Source organism: Dermacentor silvarum, chromosome 4 (genome assembly GCF_013339745.2).
Source record: "Dermacentor silvarum isolate Dsil-2018 chromosome 4, BIME_Dsil_1.4, whole genome shotgun sequence".
Taxonomy (NCBI): domain Eukaryota; kingdom Metazoa; phylum Arthropoda; class Arachnida; order Ixodida; family Ixodidae; genus Dermacentor; species Dermacentor silvarum.
Window position 1 is genome coordinate 176,406,152 of NC_051157.2, and position 24,138 is coordinate 176,430,289.

General features: G+C 47.2%; 1 protein-coding gene across 1 annotated transcript; it reads right to left on the reverse strand.

Annotated features, from left to right (window-relative positions):
- Positions 1-1,333: 1,333 nt before the first annotated feature.
- On the reverse strand, positions 1,334-23,880 carry LOC125944603 (uncharacterized). The gene is made up of 6 exons (XM_049665119.1): positions 23,665-23,880; positions 23,043-23,179; positions 12,026-12,070; positions 8,290-8,325; positions 3,787-3,949; positions 1,334-1,407 (listed from the first exon to the last, which is right to left on the reverse strand). Exons 1-6 carry the CDS (start codon positions 23,666-23,668, stop codon positions 1,391-1,393), a joined length of 402 nt encoding a protein of 133 aa, XP_049521076.1. The 5' UTR covers positions 23,669-23,880; the 3' UTR covers positions 1,334-1,390.
- Positions 23,881-24,138: the final 258 nt, after the last annotated feature.

A 24,138-nucleotide genomic window follows, 5' to 3' on the forward strand; every position in this document is an offset into this window, starting at 1 on the left:
TTAAGCGCGACAAAAATATTATTCGCGATAAATTCATTATTGTAGTAATCGCAAGGTGAACTGATTCATTTTAGAGCTCTATAGTGGGCCCTAGGCTGTGATATGCAGAGGGCCTCGTAGGAGTGTTTTGTTGATCTTGGTGTTTGACGTAATAGTTCAGCGGAAACCCGCTAGGAGGAGAGAAGTAATTAAAGGGAAATGAGACATCCACCCAAATGTAGCAATTGCTACAAAGGAAACTCATACGGTTTCTTGGGTGCGCGCTCCAGTTTCAAGATGAAACCCGTACGGGTTCCTCGAAAGAAAGTCTCGCACTTGGAAGAAAAATTCCTCCTGGTCCGGGACTCGAACCCGGGACCACCGCCTTTCCGGGGCAGCCGCTCTACCATCTGAGCTAACCAGGCGGCTAGCACATGGCAGGGCGAAGTCGGATTTGTCAACAACTCGAAGCAAAGGCAAGTGGGTGGATGTCTCATTTTCCTTTAATTACTTCTCTCCACCTAGAGGGTTTCCACTGAACTTTTACGTCAAACAAAAACTTGGCTTTGCATCGAGTACTTGAGTATTCGAATATTTGAGTAATATTGGGCTGTCTATGTGCGGAGGTCTCTTGGTACACTCCCATGTGATGTGTTTTAGTGTGGGTGTGTCTGTCCACCACGGGTACTGTGTCAATGAACATCGTGGGGTGTATTCTGTGTAGGTGGCGCCGGTTGGGGTATGTATTCGTCTGAATACGATGCCAGTCCATCTCCTGTTGGCTGTTTAAATTACAGTGAGGATGGCCAAAACATTTCCGCTCCTGCCTTTGTTGTAAAAAGATGTGACGAGAATTCGGTGGACGGTCGTCGCTGGGCTGTGCCGTTGCTCGGACGTTTAATCCTCGAGCAATACGGTCTGCCCTCGCGTTCTCTGCCAGTCCCTCGTGTGCTGGACACCATACGATAGTGTGATGCATTTATAGTTCATTGTCCAAAATTCTGATTATTGACTGGGGTGCCGTCCCATTTAGAAACAGGCGGCAAGCTTCTTGCGATTCGGATAATATGATAGCCGAATTGGTTTGGCGCTCGGCGTCCTGAATGGCCAAGGCGATGGCTGCAGCCTCTGCCACGGCTGCTCAACAGCTTTCAGAGTGCGATTGCACTGCAGGAGTATACATGTGTATGTATGGTTGCGAAGTCAATCATTAACAAAAAGCCACGAAAAGTACCAGTTGATTGAACGGCAATTAGCAGAAATTTGGTATTGCTGCTCATTGTCATATTTTATTTTATTGAGAGATGCAGAGCCATGTTTTTCAAAGTCTTAGGACACAGAGGAAAGCCACTTCGATCGATACGTCTTGCGTGTCGTCTGGCCCCATTGACTTCTCTCTCTTCTTGTGTCCTCAGCCACTAGCAGTACCTGCAAGCGGGCGAGGGAGAAGAAAAAAACAAATGTTAACCATATGGCGTATCGTCGCTTTAAGCGAATTATGTGCATTCGTAAAATGCAAAGAACCAGTGGTTTATGTGATTCCACTGTCCTGTGGGAAATGCTACATTGATTTAATTGGGCGCCAAACGAATGGCCATTTAAGAGAATGCCTCATAATCATAACTCAGAATCAGAACTCAGAATCAGTGCCTCATAATCAGAACTGGTTTTGGCACGTAAAACCCCAGAAAGAAGAATTAAGAGAGAATGGGGCAGCGGTTAAGGCGGTAAGTGACCATCTGGATGATGATTGACGTAGCTCCGAATGCACTCTACCCTTCGAAACACACGTTTTGAGGCGGCTCTAAAGGCAGTTGGATAAGGTAAAACCGAAGGGTTCTGCAAACAAAAAGCAGCGGACAAGGGCCAATGCACATATTCACTGGCAGGTCATACTTAAGGTGACCGGAAATCTGGTGAAATGTTTGTCTAAACTTGATTTTTTCGTTTGACAACATGTATATTTTAAGAACGTGTCTCGGGGACATACCTTGAGCATTGTATACGTCTGGAACGTATCAATAGCGCTCTGACCTGTATATCTATTTTCGTATGTTGTCTTTTCTAATGCGTAATTTCTCAGTTGGACTTCGAAACTGCGCCGAATAGCTCAATGTATTTCTTTAACTATAGTTAAAGAAGACTATTGGGCTATGGTAGGCGTAATTCTGAAGTACAATTATGTAAGTGCACCTACGGTGAGCCTACAGGCTCGCCGTACCTGCACATACATAATTTAGGTCCAACCACAGGTGCTCAAAATTGTCAGAAACGCACCTTACATACCCGACCTTTTCTTTCCATTTCCTTCAGCCCTCATAGTCCATATTTCGACCTGTTTCATTAACCTCAGTCATTCAATTAAAGAAAATTCGAGTAAAATTTTAATTAAACGTATTGGTCGCATGCTTCAAAAACATTTACTGGCGCAGCAGCCAAGACAGGGATGAAGCCACATAAAAGACGCACGCCAGCTTCAAACTAAGGTTTATGCATAAGCAACCTCGTCTCTTTAGGCACATGCTGCTATCACTGTGAACCATCACTGGACACAACAGCGCAGATCAGGGAATACCCGCACAAGGTTCCATATATGATATCATCGAGAGATGCTGAAAAGACGAGTCGCCTGCAAGAACGACGATGTAGTGTGTCTGTGCTCTTGGCGCAAGCCAGTTTTGGCCTGGCTGTCTGGCTCCAGTGTAAATAGCATGTAAATAGCCTCTTTCGTTTGTGTCTTTCCCCACGTAAGATTCTGGTGGAGGTTAGCGATAGCCGTCCTCGCCACGGAACTCCGAAGTGGTCGGTACATCGAGCTTGTAACCATGCCTCCCGGTGACGAGACCGCCTCTGCAACGGCTTCGACTCGTCCGACTGCTCCAATCGTCACAGGTTGCCCAACCTCGCGACCCTGGTGTGTTCTCTGGCCTGGAGGGACGGACCTTGACGAATGCATCAAGCTCTATGAACACGCCAGTGCTAATAACAGGCGGGACCCAACGATTATGCTCGCCAATGTCATCTTTTATCTCGGCGGCACCCCACGCGTGTGGCACCAAATGCATGACGACGAAACAACCAGTTGCGACAGTTTCAAAGAAAAGCTACAGGAACTGTTGAGCGACCCCTTCGGACGCAAGGTTGCCGCGAGAAAGGCTCTTGCGTCTCGTGTTCAGACATCTGCGGAGCCGTACGTTTCATACATCCTTGACGCCTTGGCTGTATGCTGCGAATCTGAAAAATACTATGTCAGAAGCAGATAAAGGGGCGCATGTGCTAAAAGGCATCGCCCACGATGCTTTCAATTTGCTTGCTTTCGGGGACGTCTCGACTATCGACGCCATCATAAAAGAATGCCGTCTCCTTGAACAAGCTAAGAGCCGCCGTATCACACACCACATCACGCAGCTACCCAAAATTGCTGCAACGTCGACATGTGAGGGTCGACCGCGTCAGACAACCACTTGTAACGACGTAACCCGTATTGTTCACCGTGAGCTCGAGGCCGCCTGTTGACCAGCTTTCTCCGCGACCCTTCCCGATCCGCCAGCAACCACGATGGCGATGATTCAGGCCCCACCTAACAATATAAATTCATAATGCTATTAAAACGAATAATCATGGAAAAAACATCACTATGTCTTATCGAATAGGAAATTGCGAAATTTTCCTCTAAAATTACGTCACTCGAGCTGCAGGTGCCTCAAGACTTTCGGCATGGTATCTCCCGAGGAGGGACCTCTCAAGTGGCCGCAGGTTGACTGTTCACTGCGCCTTTCTTTGCGGACACGCACGGGCGACACTCACAATTTAGGCCAAGCGAGGTCTGCAGGCTTGCACTGAAGCCAAGTAGGAGCAGTTGAAGCAGCGTTCCGCCCTGAGTGGCCGAGTTCAGTGCGTTCACAAGCTGGCAGCCGATGCCCCGGAGAACTGTCAGGAACTGAGGAAGCGAAAGCTTCTTGAGGAGACACTGCGAAATAATGTTAAAGCAATGGAGTCACTTAAGCGGCATTTATTTGCAGCATCTGATATCTCTATACCACTCCCAGGGCTAGCTTACCAAAGCAAGTGAACAGGGAGGCGTTGAGTTTTTTTCTATGTGAAGTTATTCGGATACGGACTTTTTGATTGACTTTCATTTCTTTTTTTTTGATAAATTCAGTGTTTAGCACTGCGTGTGTGTCCCATTTTGTTACAATCCGCTCTCGTGGCTTAGTTTCTAGGGCATTGTGCACTGCGAAGCACGAGGCCGCGGGCTGGATTCCCGGCCGTGGCGGACGCATTTCGATGGGGGCCGTGTGCAAGAACGCTCGGGTACCGCGCCCTGGGTGTACGATGAAGAGCCCCTAATCATGATCAATCCGAATTCCCTGGCTACGGCGGGCTTCATGATCATGTCGAGTTCGTCATAACATATATCGTGCGTCATAACCATGTTATTTAAACCAATGAGCATGTACCACTGTAACACGTACAAGAAGTACAGAATCCTTAAACGTAGCCAAAAAAATTGTAGTACTTTTCTGTGCGTACACCTGCCATTGCCATTCTTCATCCGACAAGCGTCATAAATCGCCTTCGTTCACGTGAAATCGCTGGGTATAGGCACCTCACACTGTGCGTCCACCTGATTTGGTGTTTATATTTCGGCGTACCTTGCGAGCGGTGTCGTCTATAAACATAAAATTCGAATGCGAATAAATTTGTGACGTTTGAGGCATATAAACACAAACATAGCATGGTGTATGGTGCACGCTGCATAGATGAAGGTAAACACATCTGTGTTAGTAGGATGAGGAGAAGAGGGATGTTGTAAACTGAAGGCGGATCTAGCCTTTTTTCGAGGCATGCCGGCGATTGAATGGAATGAATGCTATGAGCGTCCCCTGTGCAACGGGGCGGTGGGCAGTGCCACCAAGCTCGTGTTATTATTTTGCTCAATATCGAATATACAATATTTTTTTAAATTCTGCAGCCCTTCCGCCCCGTGAAGATGGTTAACCAGAGAAACTGAAACGTGCGGCCCCGGTCTTTATCACTGGGTTAATTCCGAGGGTTCATAAAAGTATTCCTGAATTATGAGGTAACACAATTATGAGGTTCGGCTGCGACGGTATGGCTTGACGGTATGCCCGCAATTCGCACTTTCTCTTACGTTCGATGTCTCGAGTTTTTTCGGCGGCGTGCTTAGTACATTTGCCCCCCAGTGCCGCTTGTCATTCGTCGAAATTAAATTGCTTCAAAATTAAACATGTTCATTACGGCAAGACAGTGAATGGCTCATACCCCTGTAAACGTGGCTTCCCCATTACGACGACAGAAGAGAAGTGTAATTCTACACTGGAATGATTAGCGGAAACACAGCCAGCAGTGGAAGCAGACGACGACGACGAACGCGAGAGCAGTGGCACGAGCACGTGCCGAGCAAAAGCCAACGAGCCAGCTGCGGAAGAAGACGACAACGCTTGAGCCAATGCTGATGACCATACTTTTCTGTACACAAGCGACTTCGCCTAGCTATATACGATTTCGCCTAGACATATCAAACTTCGCTTAAAAAAAAGAAACGCGAAGAATTCCCATCACTAAAAATTTCTGGAGCCCTATTGGGAACTTTCTTTTTGTATGTCTCCGTTTTTGGCCGTCGCCCCACTTCCACCAAACTTCCAATCGCCTCTTACTAATCTCTATTGCGGACATGTTTACTGCCCCACTGCTATCGCTGAACCCAAGAGCTTCAAGGTGGCCACAGGAGCCTAAGTTGAGCGATGGGCAGATATCTTCACATTCTAATAAAACATTCTCCGTCGTTTCCCTAGCTTTACCGCAGCAAGCACATGACTCTTTTTCCTTGTTGTACCTTCTTTATAAATAGGTGTGCGTTCTAAGGCATCCTGATCACACCTCGAAAAGTAAAGAACTTTTTTTTTAGTTGTCATGAATTGTTTCTTCCGTGATGTAATTTTTTCCTTCATCATCATCATCAGCCTATATTTATGTCCACTGCAGGACGTAGGCCTCTCCCTGCGATCTCCAATTACCCCTGTCTTGCGCTAGCGTATTCCAACTTGCGCCTGCGAATTTCCTAACCTCATCATCCCACCTGACTTTCTGCCGTCCTCGACTGCGCTTCCCTTCTCTTGGTATCCATTCTGTAACCCTAATGGTCCACCGGTTATCCATCCTACGCATTACATGGCCTGCCCAGCTCCATTTCTTCCGCTTAATGTCAACTCGAATATCGTCTACCCCCGTTTGTTCTCTGATCCACACCGCTCTCTTCCTGTCTCTTAACGTTACTCCTAAGATTTTTCGTTCCATTGCTCTTTGTGCGGTCCTTAACTTGTTCTCGAGTTTTCCTTATATTTTTTCCTTATAAGTAGTTAATTACTCCGCCCGAGCGCCTCCTTTCGGAAAAGTTCGTGCCTGCTCAAAAGCGAGCACGAGACGGGGGAAAAAGACGATGCGCACACCGATCCGGAAAAGGACTCAAGCCCGCGCATCACCGTTAGTTGGAAAGGAGAAAGAAAGAAACGAGAAGAAACGACAGGAAGCTCGGTTAACGAAGGTCTCACCCGGTTCTTTAGCCTACACGTGGAGAAGGGGACCAACAGAAAGAAAGATAAAAAGGAGAGGAAGGGAGAGTCATTGTGCACGCACTCGCTGATGAAAGAAAGAGAAAGAAAACATTTATTTAGAACATCGACCATTCCGACCAACCATTCCGCATGGCGCGGTGACGTCATGGCTCGGCAAAGCTAAAGCGAAGCGATGCGGCACGCGCGATGACATCACGGCTAAGGCAGCTGTGGCGAGGCTCGGCGCGGTCGGCGCAGCTGGGGCGAAGCGTTGCTAGGCGACACATGAGGACGTCATCATCAGGCGGAGGTTTTGCGGCGTACACGCCTAGAGCTTAAACAGCTTGGCTAGTTCACAGCGGTATGTGCTATTGCGTTTGGACCCTTTCTGCACAACCTCCAGCATCGGCCCACAATTCTGGTCTAGGCTATACGGGCTACCTCCAGCTTAAACAGCTTCGCTGTTAAAAATATATTTTTTTAAATCTTTGGATCTTGTGTTTCGGTCAGTCATGCAACGCTAGGAGCCGATTTTCTTTCTCATTATGACCGAGTGGACACGGCTAAGGAGAAGGCGCACGATTCAACAACTGGAGGGGCAGTACTCAGGAGGCCCGGATGTCTTGAGAAGTGCTCCGTCTGGCAGAACGCGCTGACTACACGTTTCTTCGAAACGCTCTGGTAACACAAAGACACACAGCTAACCACGATTTTATTCGCAAGTACAGGACTCTGGAGGACCTTTTAAAGATTAAGGAACGAGGTCATTTTACTCTACCGGGTCTCTACAATTAAGTAAAAAGCTAATGCAGCTAATACTGTATGAAAGATAACTTTTACGATGCCCTTCTATGAATCGTCTTATGGACTTTATTGCGGTATTTCTGTTTAATGTATTCTGGGGTCTCACATCTTTATTTAAATTTCGTCGCGTTTTTACCAGTTTTATGCAAAGATATTACTACGGAGATCAGAAAGTATCTTGCCCAGCCTCTGGTCCTCGTGCCGTTCGCGATATAACTTGTAACCGATGCAAAGTTTGTCGCGCTCTTCGTAAGTGCTCCAGCGAGATTCTTCTTAAACACAGTGCGTAAACATGCCTGTGGGCGTGACAGTTCATTGAAATAAGGAAGGCTTAACGAATTTTTAGAGGTCCGTAATGAAACCTGCACAGAAACGTCAGGACGCCACGAAGGTGCTGCGACTGAGTGCTAATTTAGTGTCGCTGACACATACGGCTGTGTCGCTGACACAGCCGTCTGTGTCAGCGACACTAAATAAATGAAATTATCAACTAAAGTGTAGCATCTTCAGAATCTATTCCGTGCCGAGTCTGTACTGCACAATTGGCATTGCAGGACGAAGAAAAATGAAACAAGAACCACAACGCTATAGTCGCGACACCATATGCCCTTAATGTATAAGCAGTGGTACTAATTTCCTAAAACAAATGACTGAGAAAGACTGGTGCCCTAAGTGTGAGATACGTTGTAGCAAAACAACACACTGGGCTATCATGTGTGTTTTACTTTTTGTTGCTGACTAAAACAGTTGCTTTCCAGACTGCGTAGAATTTGGGAATATAATGAGCACTTCAGTGGCAAATTCCCGATAAATAAGTTGTTTCCGCTTCATGTAGAGATGTTAGCTTACGCAAATCCATTCAACGGATGGTCACCATAGCTTGTTTTGAGCGTATTACAAAAACAATGACAATAGCGCATATACTTACCGCAACAACTTGAAACAGGGACTGGATGTTACTGGTCTGGAAAAGTAACAGAAGGAGCGACGAATATATGCTGAGCCCTAATAATTTTCACAAAATAAAAAATGCTGACGTTGATTTCGGCGTGAAACGAGGGCACATGTCTAAATAAACATCTTGACATTTCTTGCCACTTATTGAGGATTAACCCCGCAGTAAGGTACTACGTCCATGTTGGATCACATGGACACATTGACATGAGTGGCTTCGTGTTTGCGGACCGTGTCAGGATCGCACGGCTTCAACTCAGAAAAGCTTGTTTTGGAGGTGCCTGCTAACTGATGCCACACATGAACCGAATCACAACGAAACACTAAGTTATTCAAACTTTAGTTTTTGAAAGAATAGGTGATGCGGTCTGACAGTGACACTAGGTCGTCGATAGTATACGCGTTCGAGCTTTGGTCGAGCAATGACTCGTAGTGTGATACCAGCTGCGCATGGAGCGTTTTCTTCTTGAGCACACAATTGCCCTAAAGCAGGAAAAGTCCTCGAAACATTTTAGGTCAGCCTTTGTTTCTATTAGAATGTCATGAAGTCGTTATTTACAAATTATAAATTAATCATCCTAGAATAAATGTAAGCATTCACTGTGTCACAGTGGGCTGCTGCGCGAACTGAAGAGGAAGCATTAGCTCGAGGCCTCCTATCCAAGTACATGTGAAAGGAGAAATCGTTTTTTCTCAGCAACCACTGCACCAAATTTGATGAGGTTTCTTGCATTTAAAATAAAAAGTTGAACTTTAGTGACTGTTGGTTGGCAATTTTTGATTTAGATCGTAAATAAAAGAAAACTTGACAAAAACTGAAAGTTTCCAGAAAACAAAACTACCATGCTTACAACTCGGTACCGTTTTCTCTCAAGTTCCACAAATTTATTTACCATAGGCCAAGTAGTTATCTCAGAAAAGCGTTTCTGCGTTTTACATGTATTTGAATAAGCGACATTGGAGTTAGGCCGGAGCTAAAATTTCCTAAGTTTTACCTCGGGCCCAACTCCGATGCCACCTATTCAAATACACGTAAAACAGAGAAACGCTTTTGTGACATAACCCCTAGACCTATTTTATTGAACTTTGTTGCATTTGAGAAAGTTAAATTCTAATGACTGTTTGGAGAAGAATTTGGATTTAGGGCCACATTTTTAAAATGAATTTTTAAGCATTCTTAAGTTAGAAAAGAAATAGAAACACAAAGTTTACAAATTCAGATCCGTGCACCAGGAAAAGACATCGCACTTATGTAAACTGCATCCATTAGATCATCCAAAGCGGACTAATTTAATATGTCAATTTATATCTTACCTGAATTTGCTACACTGTTTACAAGAGTTTTGCAAAACCTCTACTCACATACTACTCTTTTTGAGAGCCACGTGTAATATACTAAATTTGTCCGCTTCAGGTGTATTATTAGGTGCAATTTACAGAACTGCGAAATCATGTTTGGTTGCGAAATTAGAGTTGCAAACATGATAGTTTCGTTTACTGAGAATCTGCGATTCTTGCCAATTTTTATTACAATATTGACGACATAAATAAAAAAAATTCGCGACCAACAATCACTAGATTTTACCTTTTCTTTTAAATGCAACAAACCTCATCAAGTATGGCACAGTGGCTGCCGAGAAAAGAGATTTCTCCATTCCGACGTATTTAGACAGGAACCCCCGAGCTAAAGCTTCCTTATAAGTGCAAGGAATTGGTTGACAGAGACGAAGAAAGTCTGTTGACCACACCGTAACTCTCTAAACAGCGTCTTCTGTCCTTCCATTGGCCGTTTTGTTTTTCTAGATCATAAAAAAATGGTGGAGTTTAACGTCCGTGAACTGCTGTTGTGGAGCGCTCCCGATTTCTTTTGACTGCCTGAGGAGCTTCAATGTTCACTCAGTGCGTGCGGTATGGAGAAACATTTTTGCATTCCGCCACCATTGGAATGCGGCCGCCGCAGCCGGGTTCGAACCCACGACCTTGTCCTCAGCAGTGCAACACCATAGCCACTGAGCTACCATGGCAGGTTTTCGGACCAACCAAAAGGACTATAAGTCCTGTTGATTGGTGGATAAGTCCGGTTAATTCTGATTGCAAAAGCTTAATTTATTGGTATACGGCTTCGCTTAATATACATCGTTAGTGGATCTCTAACTTCGTACAAGCCGCTTACGTTCGCACTCACTAGCAACCTCATAATCGCAGCTATGGAAGGACTGACTGCACGTGAGCGAGCAGGCGTTCATGTGTGTGGCGAACGAAATTTAGCCGCCAGATAAAAGGGACAAAAGTCATCCATCCGACTATACACGGAATCTACGAAGAAAACTGATACGACTTTCTGAGAAAAAAAGCTCCGCACTTGAAGAAAAAGTATTCGTGGTTCGAGGTAGTATGTAGCTTCATGCTAGGTTTGGGGTGGATGACATTTTTCCGTTTATGAACCGTCTTCCAAGTTGCGGGTTTCCATGGAACTGGTTTGTTTACGTGGGACATGCCGAGGTTGCCGAAAGAGTTTGGCGCTCTGCTGCTGCTCCACACGTGGTTGAGGGCTTACAGCGGCTGCACTTGTATGGAGGCGGAATGTAAGAACAACTTATGTGCTTTAGTTTAGGTTCAAATTCACCTCTCATAGCCGGATGTTCTTGTCTGTAGAAAAAGAAAAGGCATTTCATTTGCACTTGGATGTGATGTTACAATGCTTCACCTAGATCACCACCCCGTGGTAAAACGTGTGTAGTTTCTCTGAAAAACTGAAACGGACATCTTGTGCGATAGAATGCGTTGATATGAATGTGTGTTTTTCACTGCACATGTTTTGCCTTGTAAGGAGAAGCACCTCGTATGCTATGGCGGCCTGTAAAACGCTTGGTAATATGGCTACTCAATTTGTGAACCTGAAACGGAAGCAGACGCCACAGTCTGTTGGAGAGGTCATTTCGGTGGAATATATACGGGAGCGGAGATTTATTTTTTAATGGGAGGTGTTAGCGCGGCACCATGTGAAAACAATGCCGAGTGTTCGAAGTACTCCGGTCCTGCGTCTGCAGCGGATTCCTGCCATCTACTTTGGACGTGCCCTGGGACAAAGAACAAAGACCGTCCGTTAAAGCGTACTTAAGTGTGTGTAGTTGTGACGCGACCATACTGGACACTACGAACAATGGCTCATGGACAACACATTTTATCAGTCACTATTGCAGCATTTGGATAAAACGGGTCTACATGCCTATATTTCATTTCCATTTGAAGTTATGCGGCGTGGCAACCCAAGCAAAAAACAGCTTCGCGTGATGTCAAGATCCTTATCACTATCGCTTAGGTATTGCATGCCCATATAGGAGCACGCCAAGGATACGCCGCGAAATAGAGATAACCAGGTAGGCGATGCAGAAGTACCAGACGAGATGAAACTTAATCCGAGCACTTTGCTGTTGCATCCCCTATAGCACCCAGCAAAGTTATTTTGTACGCAAACCCCTACGAATTAGTTACTAATGGCCGTAAAACAGGAGTCTTCGCGCGGCTTGTCATAGGAGCAGGGCCGCTCAATGCCCCTCTACATATGGCGGTAATTCCGAAAGAAAATCCCGTACCCGTATGAAAAACCTGCGCAAGTTTTGTGACCAACAGTAAAGCCCACACTGAATTTCGCAACACGACAAGCACTCAGGCCTGCAACCCTCTTGCCGCAGGTGCGGGCCACTTACCGTTGTAGACGTTCCGGTTGTGCAGGTCTGCGTGTTTGCGAAGCACTGCAAGTAACACGTGAAAAAAATATTAATTCGATAAGCATTCTTCGGGTACTTGACGCACTTTTCGGTGTGTTCACGTCTAACTGCGTTCACGCCAACTTGGGGCATTGGGTATGTGCCGAATAGACAACTTCGAAATAGACAACTTGGGTGAGTGGGTTTCTGCAACTTGGCATGCGACGCGAGGTATGTGCACATTTTTGGCCAATCATTTGTAATGCGTATGTGGCACTGAGTAGGTGGCCAGATATGTAAGCAAAACAAGAGGCAAGAAGTGAGGAAGTCAGCAGCAGAAAATTGTGCACGCAAGCAACAGAGAAGTGATAAAGGGGGCATAAAATGCTGCGAGTCTGGACAGAGAAGTGAAGTGAACAGAATGAGACCAGAGCAGGCATTGGGCGAGAAACGGTGCGCTACAGAAAATGAACTAGATGACGGTAGCGGAAAAGTGAAGAATTTCGTAAGACAGCCTCTGACTACATTGCTTCAATGCTACTCGCATTGCCATCGACATCTATTGTGATATCGGTGCGGCCAGAATTTTTGACGCCAGCGATTGACAATTGTGCTGAACAACGTTAGTCTGAACTACCTGTCTTTTTTTGTTTTCCAATTTTATTTTAGCGCTGAGACAGTCTAGGCAGGGGCCGGAAACTCCCTATTGACCCTTTTCGCGGAGCAATTTGTTTTAGAGAAACGAGATGGCGCTCACGGCGGCGCGCCATACCTCTCCTCAGCGATCGCGCACGAATGCGAAACCATTACCACTTCTACCTTGCTTCTGTGGGATCAGCTGTCGGAAATGCATCTGAGTTTTCGCTAACACACTGTGCTCCAATCATGCTAGATTGAATCATGTGGATTGAAGACGTATGCAATAGTTGGCTGCAAAAATAGTGACTGGCGCATGTTAAGGAATAGAGAATTTGCGTGGCCAAGTTCGCGAACCGCTGCTGCAACTGTCCGAACGTGTTACCAGCACTTCGTGATGTACGTACGGCTTTCCTCGAGGATACAGAAATTTATTCATCCACCAGCCTTGTATCGCTAACCTTCAAAGAAAGGTCTTCATCCCCAAAACGTCGGCAAGAGTGAGTACCACTCGTAAAACAATGACAAAGGGAGTAGCGCCGCTTTCTGTCATAGTAAGTTTCACGCACGTTATCTATACACATCTGTCTCAAATAGCAGGAAAACTTACGCCCACTCTATCGCCGACGTATAAAGAATAAGAGAATGGGCGCACACTTGAATTTATGCGCGCTGTATACGCAGAATAAATGACGGACTACACTGATGGCGCACGAATGGTCGAAGCTGAATGTTTCGTGAGGGTCCGCAACAGTAAGCGAGTTACTAGCTGTAATATATATTTGCTACAAGGTATTACAATGTACAAAACAGCTACGTTTCAAGCCTTGTGCGCAGCAAGAACAAATCTATCGGAACTGAGCACACCCGCGAGCGATTAGGCAGAAAATAATCAGATAGTGGCCGCACCGAGGAACTTCATGCACTGAGTCAGAAACTGACAAGACACTGCTTCAAAATGTTTGCCGAATAAAGAACAAAAAGCAAAACACACTAATCCTGACTGAATTCATAATCGGAAAGCTTGGATAGCTTGGAATACATATTCAACCCCGCTTTTAGAACAAACACCATATACGCTGCTTGCGCCGTTTGGACATAACTTAATCAGCTCCGAAGGCGCTTTCGCATGTTCCCTGAAGCTGTGATCGAAGCTTCGTGTCGTCCACCTAGTCACCGTCTATGATATCTCCAAAAACAGAGGTTTTCTAAACCGCGCCGGCGTCATAGACTTCCATTGTAAACAAGGAGGCAACGGAGGCACTTGAGGCAAGCAATGGACGCGTCACCACGTGATCAAACATGGCAGCGCCCACGGGATCGCCGCGAAAAGGGTCAATACCTCCCATGGGACGCTCGGTCCCATGCCGATACTAAAGTCCGTATATAAGAAAAGTACCGCCATCCTTTGATAAACGCCACTTCTTTCTCTCCTGCATCTCCGATTGGACGATGATAGCGCGCGCTTTTCACTTCTTTATATTTTGTTTTTTTCCGCCTCAGAGCCATGTTGAAAGTCCTCTGCGCAGCCGCAGTCGGCGCCGGCGGCGGCGGCGCGCGCCCGGCCGTTAAAAGCTTTCAACGATACGTTCTAGGTTCCCACCGCGACTTGGCCTTGCAAGTCCTAGGGGTCGCGCGTACCTATCTGCGTCGAGCCCCCTAGTCCCCGCTCGCCGCCATAGCCGCGGGAACGCCTCCGCTGGACCAGGCTCGGCAACTCTCCGCGAGCAGGAGGCGTGCACACTGCTGGAATCGATGTTTATCCTGCATTGTTTGAGATAAAACGAAGCGATACAAGGTGGAACAACGCGTTTGCGCGAACGGAGCTGCGCGTGCGCAAACAGCGCGATGACGACCACGTTGAGAAGACGATCGTTTTCTAGTGCGGCCGTGGCGAGCCGACTGTTGGGTTCTAGCGCAGGTACTGAACGGGCATTAACTAGAGAAACACGGGATTTTGACGCGATTAGCGACAGTGTGTACAGCCGTACGGACTTACGTTAGTGTCATGTGGTCAATGTTAAAACGACGATGACATTTGTGCACTGGCGAAGTGTTAAAACGTGATTACATTTGGCCGATCATGAAGTAGGAGGGAAGTATGCATGTGACCGTGGACGAATGGTAGAGCATCAAGCTCGTAGTCATACCTGAAAGAACTGATTATGCCACAGTGCTAGAGCCTAACTTCTTGCCATTAGTAAGCAGGCAAGAAGACAATACATTGCTGCTCTGCTCCTGTCGCGACTGTTTAGTCAATTAGTTTTAGTAGTGCCGTGTTACGGTGTGGTAAGTGCGGTAAGTGCGGTAACGTACCGCGATGACCGAATACGTTTGAGCTGCGTGTGTGCTCGATGCGTACGGTAACTTGATAATGATGAGAGCGGTTAACTTTCAGGCCTTGCGTATAAAAAATAGGACTGTTTGTTTTAAATTGCACCGCTGCCGACACTTTACACCAGCAGATAAGTGGAATATAGTTAGTTACTGCAATAAAAACTCGGCGCCCCCTCTAAGTAAAATCTTCGTCACTAGATGGCGCCACCAACCTGAAATGTTTTTTTTCCTGCCACGTTTTATGTTCTGTTTCTTTGGTTGATTTTCGGTTATTTGAATTTTTTTTCTCATTCGGCCTGAGTATATTACTCCCCTGTACGAAGGGTACGGCCAGAAGTTCAGTTCAAGCTCAAGGTTATGCTTCCGGTTAGAGGGACTGACATACTTGCTGCCACTTTGCCACGTTGCAGAAGGTGAATTAAATTTAGCTCGTCTCTTGGTCCTACCATGGTGAAAAACGCACGCGAGACGCGGACATGCACGGCGTGGGCTCTGTGGCCGACGCCACTTGCTCGCTATGTTTAGGCTTGGTCCGGCTCGGCTTGCAAAACATGGTGCGTACTTTACCGTATGCGGTAACGTATGGTAAAACTAAAAGGGGAAAGAAATTGAGATCCAAGCTATGTGACAAATTGTGGCCAGTCAGTTTTCAACACCGTTAACTCAACGCATCATTCTGACGGACCACGGCGGCGCGGCCGCCCGGCCTTTAGCGCGGCGCGCTCCGTGGAGCCATGCAGAAGCTGGGGAGGCGGCGGCGCTAGGGCGCATGGACTCACAGAGCTAGAGGCGTTTGCGGAGACGCGTCGCCCGGCCTGAAAGCTTCAACGTAGACTTTCTAGGTGCGCCACCGTCGACTTGGCTTTCGCAAGCACAAAGTAAAGAAAAAAGCAAGCGTTTTAGGAGAGGTGGCTGTGGAGGAAAGAGTATATGGCGGTACTTTTCATATATAGAGACTTTAGCCGATACGCCGCGGCAGCGGCGCTTCCACCACTGGAGGCTGCCGGATATTCAACTGGAAATAATTAACAAACAAAACAATGCCTCCATGACGTCACTGATGAAGTCAGAAGGTAGAGGGAGAGGGCGCGCAGCCGGGAGGATGAGGATTACCGCTGAAGCCCTCCTTTCCCACTTCGCATGCAAGCGGACTGTGTTCGTGCTCTCTTGCAGGTCCGCTGGCCGTGCGGCGACATTAGACAAATCATGTAGCAGAATCAGCTTAAGTGTGTTGTGTATTAGAAAGTGCCCTCTTCCTACCAGCATTACCTTGAAGGCTGCTATTTATAGCAATTATAGTGAAGAGTTTTTATATCGCGAGTTGTTGTTAATTACCAATATTCGCGGTTAATTTATTGCATTTCGTCATTTCATGAAAGTAGTAGCTTTCAAAGTCCTAGCTTGCGGTTACGTTTATCGCTACACTTCAACTAGTCCACAGATATAGTGGGTTGTAGCATAGAGAAAATAACTTCCTGGCTAAATCAATCGTTAATTTTATTCGTGTGTTGTGAAGTGGATCAACTAAATCTAGCCGATGTCTCGGCCATCGAAAGCTCAACATAAGTAACAGTTGAACGCTTTTGTTTTTATTCACACATTCGGTGCTGGAAAAAGACTGACCTCCACGCAGTGCGAAACCGACAATCTACAGAAGCAATTTTCATTAAGAGCGGAAATTTCTACATAATGAGTGAAAATAGAGTCCAGAGGATCCAAATGAATGCGAAAATTAATAACCACAACGGCTCCGTCTTTCTTTCTTTTCTTTTGTTTAACTTTGGCTTTGCATGTCGACAGAGAGTGAACAAAATGTATAGCCCAAAAAGACGCACTCAATCCCTTCATTACAAGTATTTCACCGGCAACAAATGGGCTGCCGTCATGAATGATTCGAGCGACGGTGCTCTTATGTCAGTCCACTCAGGCTTGCACAGAACTGGTTTACTCATGCAAAATGTATACCTCCTCTGGAAAATTGAGTGAAATACTTGAGCTTACCCGTGGTCATTAGGAAACCTGAAGAACTTCGCAGAACTCTGTGTTCGAACAACACAGAGCCGCGCCACACAGGTGATGCCCCGACTTAGCCATCTTCCTCTAATGCTGGGTCGACCTCTGGTTACCTGCGTCTTCCGTTCGTTGCAAGCCTGATCGAGCTTCTCTGTCTTATCTTTCCCATCTTCACATTTGGGGCGGCAACCAAAGCAGACGACCAAGCGTGATCTGACTAGTGATATCGCTGAGCGAGTGGCAAGGGTGAGCGGAGGCAAGCTCGACGGATGCACGATGGCGACCACTTCCCGCGCTTCGCCCGATTTAAAATTCACAAAAAGAGAAATGAGAAAAATAACTTAGGATGTCCGGCAGCCGCTAGGAGCGCGCATGTTCCTTTAAACGAAAACTAGCTTTACTTTTCGGGGGATGGTCTAAGGTTGGTCCTCTCGTGGGCTCGCAGCGAGAAAGAAATGAATGGAATAGGACGCCACGCGCTTAAAAAAATTTATATCACATGGAAGAATCTCTCTGAACAGCGCACGATTCTAGAACAGCGTGCCCTTTACCAATTCTCTTAAGCATTTTGGCATTTAATAGTCTAGACGCGCCAACAGCCAGTAAGCCTACTGTAAGGTACCCTATAAGGTAGATTGGGCCATCTGAATCTCTCCACGCTAAGGGCTCGTGCACCTCTGATCGTGCACGCCTATCTGCCACTGTCGAGATTCATCGGCACCATGGCTGTCCAGCTTAAATAATCTGTGGCCGTGGCGGCTACCTCATCGCACCAGCTCCAACAAATTGGTGACACCGGATGACTAAGAACAGCCATGCCAGTGCTACGAAGGCGAGAGCGACGTTGCCTCACGCGTTCCGGCTGACGTCCCACCATAGACGTCCCACCGCGTATTCTACATCGACATGCTGGATATTTGGTTCATCCAGTTGGACAGCCCTTCCGTATCAATGAGGGGGTCGACCCGCTGCTGCGATAGTACCACGTGCAGCAGGAGCTGCCACACGAACTGCGTTCCAAGCTCCGGCTGCCAACCCCCGGTCTCGACTTCTGTCATGCTCACTACGCTAACTGGAGTCTCCTCCAGCTGGCGCTAAGTCATAGCAGCTTTCACCAACCGAACCGTCACGTCATTCCGAGTCTTGTCGTCGCACATAGCCTGCGTCCACCCGTGTCCATCGTCAGCATGCGCCCGGTAGACACTTCATGCGCCTGTCAGGATTACTTCCTCCGACTTCCGTCGTTAGGCGCCACCCAGAGGGTACTCTTCCCCACGACCGTAAAGCACGTGCGAGCGCTAGCCGACGGCGAAAATAGGAAATGGTAGTCGGAGAGGGTGGTGAACCGTTGGATCGGCCGCACCTGGCTGACATTGAAAAAATAGAGGAGGCGCTGGCCGGGCTTACGGTAAAGTCCATCACTAAAGTCTTGCAGTGTTTTTAGTCGATCAATGACCAGTAACAGTGGGCGTCCTTCTAACGGAAGGTCCGAGTTTTAGGGGTAGGTTGAGATTTCATATATATCATAATAAGCCAACAAACATAGACACCACAGACAACATAGGGGAAATTACGCGTACTTACCAATTGAAATAAAGCACTGATGAAATAATGGAAATGAAAGTGGACGAAACACAACTGGCCGCAAGTAGGGAACGATCCCACGTCTTCGCATTACGCGTGCGATGCTCTTACCATTGAGCTACTGCGGCCCCGTTGTCCCATACACTTACTGGAGTATTTATGTTTGTGGTGGCGGTGGCTAACACTCCTAGGGTTAGTTGTAGTAGAATTCGTTCAGTGTCGTGTAGCTCATCCAAAGTGTAATTGTGCCGTCTGCCGTTGATAAATCTTTGTTCTGTCTTTGAATTTGCTTCCTGTATCTGATTCTTCGGGCGCACGAACCACCACACTCTTCTTATGTACTGAATCGGGGGCCCTTGAGGTGAAATAAATGAAATGATATATATATATATATATATATTATATATTGCGAGACAAGGTTTAGGCAGTCAGACTCTCCTTTATTCTCTCGAGCGAGAGCCCCGCTACCAGGCCCCAAAACGGTGATGATGAGTATATACAGATGAGAATATGAAAGGTATGAATAATGCTCACAATATATATAAAGGGACATTGAGCACATATGTTTTTACTATTTATGCACACAGGGCTTTCTAAGTAACCAAGCATATGAGACTATTCACTGCAGTTTTTGAGCTATGTGACGATCGGTTGCCGCTGTGGCGAGCAAGCAGTGGGCTGCGGCGACGTTTTATTCGTTTCGGTAGGTTCCTTTTTGGCACAGAAAAAAAAAGAGATACGCAAATAGTGACTCGTCGCAAACAACTGAATGTGATGTTTACAAATGTGCTCTACCAGCCTTGCATTAACCCAAAGTTAACAATGAAGAAGTTTGTTACATAATCACTACTAACTGCTTCATTAATGAGAACGAAAAAATATGCTGTATGTTTCTCCAGGAGGTTACTAACAGCATACAGTTGCTTTCAATACCACAGAAGACTTTACTTACAATAATAAAAAAGATTTCTAGGTTAACTGGGACACCTGCATGTACACCCTGGGATTTTTGTCTTAACCCGCCGCGGTGGCTCAGTTAGCTAAGGCGTTGCGCTGCTGAGCATCAGGTGGCGGGATCGAATCCTGGCCGCGGTGGCCGCATTTGGATGGAGGCGAAATGCAAAAACGCGCATCTGCTTGCGTTGTAGTGCACGTTAAAGAACTCCACGTGGCAAAATTAACTCGGAGCCCTCCACTACGGCGTGCCTCATATTCATAAGCGGTTTTGGCAGGTAAAACCCCAGAAAGAATAATTTTTGTCTTAATAGACAGGTTTAGTTTCACGTACGTATAAGCGCTACGAAGGTGAGCAGCCTTGTCTAGAATGCGGGAACGGCGGCTTCCGGGGCTCTCCGAAGCCAGCCAGCGACGTCTAACGGTAGATGCTGGGCACGTTTGGGCCCGGCAACTACCGTTAGACGTCGCTGGCTGGCTTCGGAGAGCCCTGGAAGCCGCCGTTCCCGTATTCTAGACAAGGCTGCTCGCCTTTGTACGGGAAGACCTTGGGGGATCGAAATTCACATGTGCCGTCGCGTCTTACGCGCACGAGCTAACACGGACGCGCAGTTTGCGAGGTGCGAGAATCGTGCATTGGCTCCGATATCCGCTCGTCTTGAACGAATTTAGCTGGAGTGGCATTCATGTCTGCCAGCAGAGGGCGCCAGTAGAGAGGAGGAGGTAGCTCCCTAGGAGCTAGGAGGCATCATGTACGCGTTCGCGAGGCCTCCACTCACGAAATGTTGCGTACGCGAAACTATAAACGTCCCATGCATGCGGCGCGTAGCGCACGTATAACTACCACGTTTCCGGGCGCAAAGATCCTGCGCAAATGAAACTAAAGCTTGCTAATCACGCGATCGTTGACCGCACGGCATGCCAGCGCCCTATAACGACGAGAAGGGGCGAGATAAGCGCCAGTATGCGCATGCGCGCAAAGCAATTTCTAGTTCGAATGCTGTCTGTTACGTTGTTAACAAGAGGAGTGCAAACCCCCAGCTTTTCTTATCCTCCAGTATAGCCTCCTATATACCTTCTACATCTGTGGACAGCTGTAAAAACTAGGTCACGCCGCTGCAGCTATTTTCAATCATCGCTTATGGCTCTTAATAATATGAGAGTATAACTCGCACGTGCTCGTAAATTGCCTTTGTTTTTTATTTTTATTTCCTGCCGCAAGTCCGGGTTCTACACAAATATGAAGATGAAGAAATTCACGCCTAACTTCTCAGGGAATTGTCTAAGTATGCGTAAACATTGTGGCGCTTGATCATCTTCACGCAGCCCAGTGTCATTATCAGTGTTATGCCATTTGACCGGCCAGTACAAACGACAGCGCTGCGGCAATACGAACTGGTGCGGACAGCGGCGGAAGGTGCATTGATAACGCAAGCAAAGTATTGCAGGTGGCGGCGCCAGGCGCGCTGATGACGTTCCGATCATAACTCGTTATCGCTCTTTCGCGCCTTGTCCATCCGTGTCGAACCATTAAGGTGGATACACACGTGAGGGCAAAATCCCGCCTGCTCCGCGGGCCAAACAATCACGTGATCACTTGAATCCGGCGCAGCCGAGTTTGGTCGCATTCCCACAGCCGGAGCGCAGTTTTCGGAATCCGCGTGCTTACTCTCAACTCCAACGTTTACGTAGCAGCTGCGCGTATGCACAATCGCCGTGCTCTATATTCCATAGCATTGTGAATCCCTCAAGAAGAGCCAAAAAAGAGACGGTTGCCTCGTCACTTAGGGTTTTCTTGTACACCTCACTCATGTGGAGGTCACGCAGGCTGCGCGGTCGGAGTAAATAGAAATGCGCGCGTAACCACGAGTCTCCTTTCCCGCTGCACCACAGCAAAAGCACATGCGGTCACTGCTGCACAACAAAAACACACGTGGCTTCAAGCCGACAGCACGCCATCGTAGCCGCGCCAATCTGTCCAATCTTGACAGATTTCACGCTGACTACGCTGAATTGAGGTCAGACGACCGCCAAACGGACGGATAGAAATACCGGCGAGCATTTTCAATCCGGACCGCGAGCGGAGGAGGCTGGACCAGGCGAGGGCGGCAAGTTTTGATGGCGCGCACGTCACGTGATACGCCATCCGCTGCGAAAATTCCTCCTCCGTCCGGTCGTATGAATGCACCCTTATCAACCGTGATCAAAGGACTCCACCGGCGGCACGGACCGATCAAACGTACTCTGGCAAGGCCGTTCGGAACGTATCTTGAAAGCTATCTGCGAAGCGGATAGTGTGTGCCGACTGCCGATAGCTCCGCGCGCTGTTTCATTGCAATACCAATTATATGAACACTCCAACCGGATTTCTGCCGTCGGCGTCGTCGGCGTCGTGACGTTCCGTATAAAGTCTAAGGGCCATAAAATCATCGCTGCGCTCCGTATGCTATATGTGTGAGTGAGAGCGTGCAAGGACGCGCGCTTTCATGGAAACTGAACTCACCGCAGAGAGCCAACGCGACGTCTTCCGCCGCACAAAAGGCGGTGAGGAGATTGGAGGGAGGGAGGGGCGACGTTGTGCTGCGTCGCCCCTCGAGCGCGCCTTGAGATACGCCTTGAACGCGTATCTTGCGACCGCGCTCAAGGGGAACTGGCGACTCAGTCTCGCACGCGAAAGGAGGGAAGCGGGAAGGCATCGCGGGAGGGAGGGAGGGGGTGCGACAACCACGCTGCCAGGAACTGCGTACTTGTACCTTGCGCGTCTGCGGGCGGTCGCGCGCACCATATCTTGAAAGCGATCTCCAGACTGCTCTTTGTGTGCGCTGTGCTTTCGCCGCTCAGTTTCCGTTGAAGCGATAGACCGCACGAACCTTCGCTCGCTGCTGCCGCTGCGCTTGCTCACGCCAGCGTTTTGACAGCGGTTGTCTGTGGACATCGAGTGTGATCTATCCATGCTTGCATGTACACGCTGACACCAGGCTTGCTAATTTAGTTGCTATGCGAATGTGTCCAAGTTTATGCAGCCAATAAAACTACTATCCTTACTCCGTATAGCTCTCTACTAATTTGCTATTGCAATTGATGATTCGCCTCTCGACCGAAACTGCAACATTTTTTATGTAAATGAAAGCGGGACACCGAAGCAAAAGGCTCAGCTGCTGAGTGCTCGGGACCAACTATACATTCCGCGTTACAACAACAGCAGGCGAGTAATAAGCGAAGAAAAACAGCAGGTACACTTTTAAAAAAATATGTGCACATCAGAAGATTCAAAATGCAATAAAAAATGGCAAGCCACAAAAACCAAATAACGTCCATACTATGTTGATTGTTACGTGGTCTCTAATGTATTGAAATATATTGCACACATTCGCCGATTCTTTTTCGCTACGATGCTATATGCTGAAGAGGAACAGCACCATTGATCAGTATTCTCACGCGTTAGAGCAAAACACAAAGAAAGATTAAAACTCCTAATGGAGCAAACACGTACCGTGCTGAAACCGCCAATGGCAGGAAAGCTGATTTTAATGGTACCATTGCACGTGTTGTTCTTGGTGAGACTGCAGCCGCTTGAACCACAGAGGCCCGAGCTACCAAGAAGAGAGACTATCGCGCTAGATTGGAAGCCTGTGGAAAAAGAGAGAGACAATGAGAGGGTCTTTAGTTTATCATATTTATTTTGTTGATATAGCAAAAAAAAGCCCAGGATCAGCAATTTTCGAGTCACAGTCATAATTTAAAATGAACTAAATGCTACGGCTAATGCTTAACTTATTTGGAGCAGTCACAAAAAAAAAACATTTTCGTGCCTTGTCTTCACCAAATTGAGTCATGTAGCTGACGAGCACCAACTGTTCATTTAAGATCACTTTTTTTAAAGCATTGATCCCATTTCAAGCGCTGCGACTTGCGCTTCACCTGCAAGCTAGTGATGGGGATTGGCCCACACATTTTCTAGCCGAATAGGGGCAAGAAAGGACGCCAAAACGGTGCTGCTAAGCAGGAAGATAACGGCCTTGCGTATGTTCCCTTCAGCGTATAGCTCAATGAGACGTGCAATATTCGGTGCTCTTAAAATTAGGCAGAAAAAGAAAGAAGTACGGAAAGCTTACTCATAATGCTGCTGCTTGTGATCACTTGCAAGAGAGGCAAAATAGCACTGATGATGCCTTGCGGAGAGCCCAACTTCACGATGCCTTGAATGGAACACTGAAAATTCAATGCATTTTGGCACTCCACATATTCGGAACTGCACACCTCAGCACGTTCCTACAGGGCGCGGATGCAGTGCTACAGAATGCGTTTGTCATCTACCGGCAGTGACTCAGTCGGGATGGTTTACTTCCGAGCGAACGGTGCCTTATTTTCGAACTAGCTTTAATTGAACGGTCCTAATTGCAACGAAGTATGCCACTATACAATGAATGACATGACAAATGATTTGGCTAGACAGACCTGAGCTTTGTCATTTATAGAATAATGAAACTTGCATGATGTAAGTGGGCATATTCGATAAAGAAGGAACTGTGAAATACGATATTTGTTAAAGAAACATGGCACAACGGCCAAACCGACGGAAAGAACGC

What these genes read in the sequence shown, in the direction of transcription:
- LOC125944603 (XM_049665119.1), bottom strand. An exon ending in CCATTGGCGGTTTCAGCACG is followed by an intron (nt 12,071 to 23,042) that starts GTACGTGTTTGC and finishes TGTTACTTGCAG; the next exon opens with TGCTTCGCAAACACGCAGAC. An exon ending in CAACCGGAACGTCTACAACG is followed by an intron (nt 8,326 to 12,025) that starts GTAAGTGGCCCG and finishes TTACTTTTCCAG; the next exon opens with ACCAGTAACATCCAGTCCCT.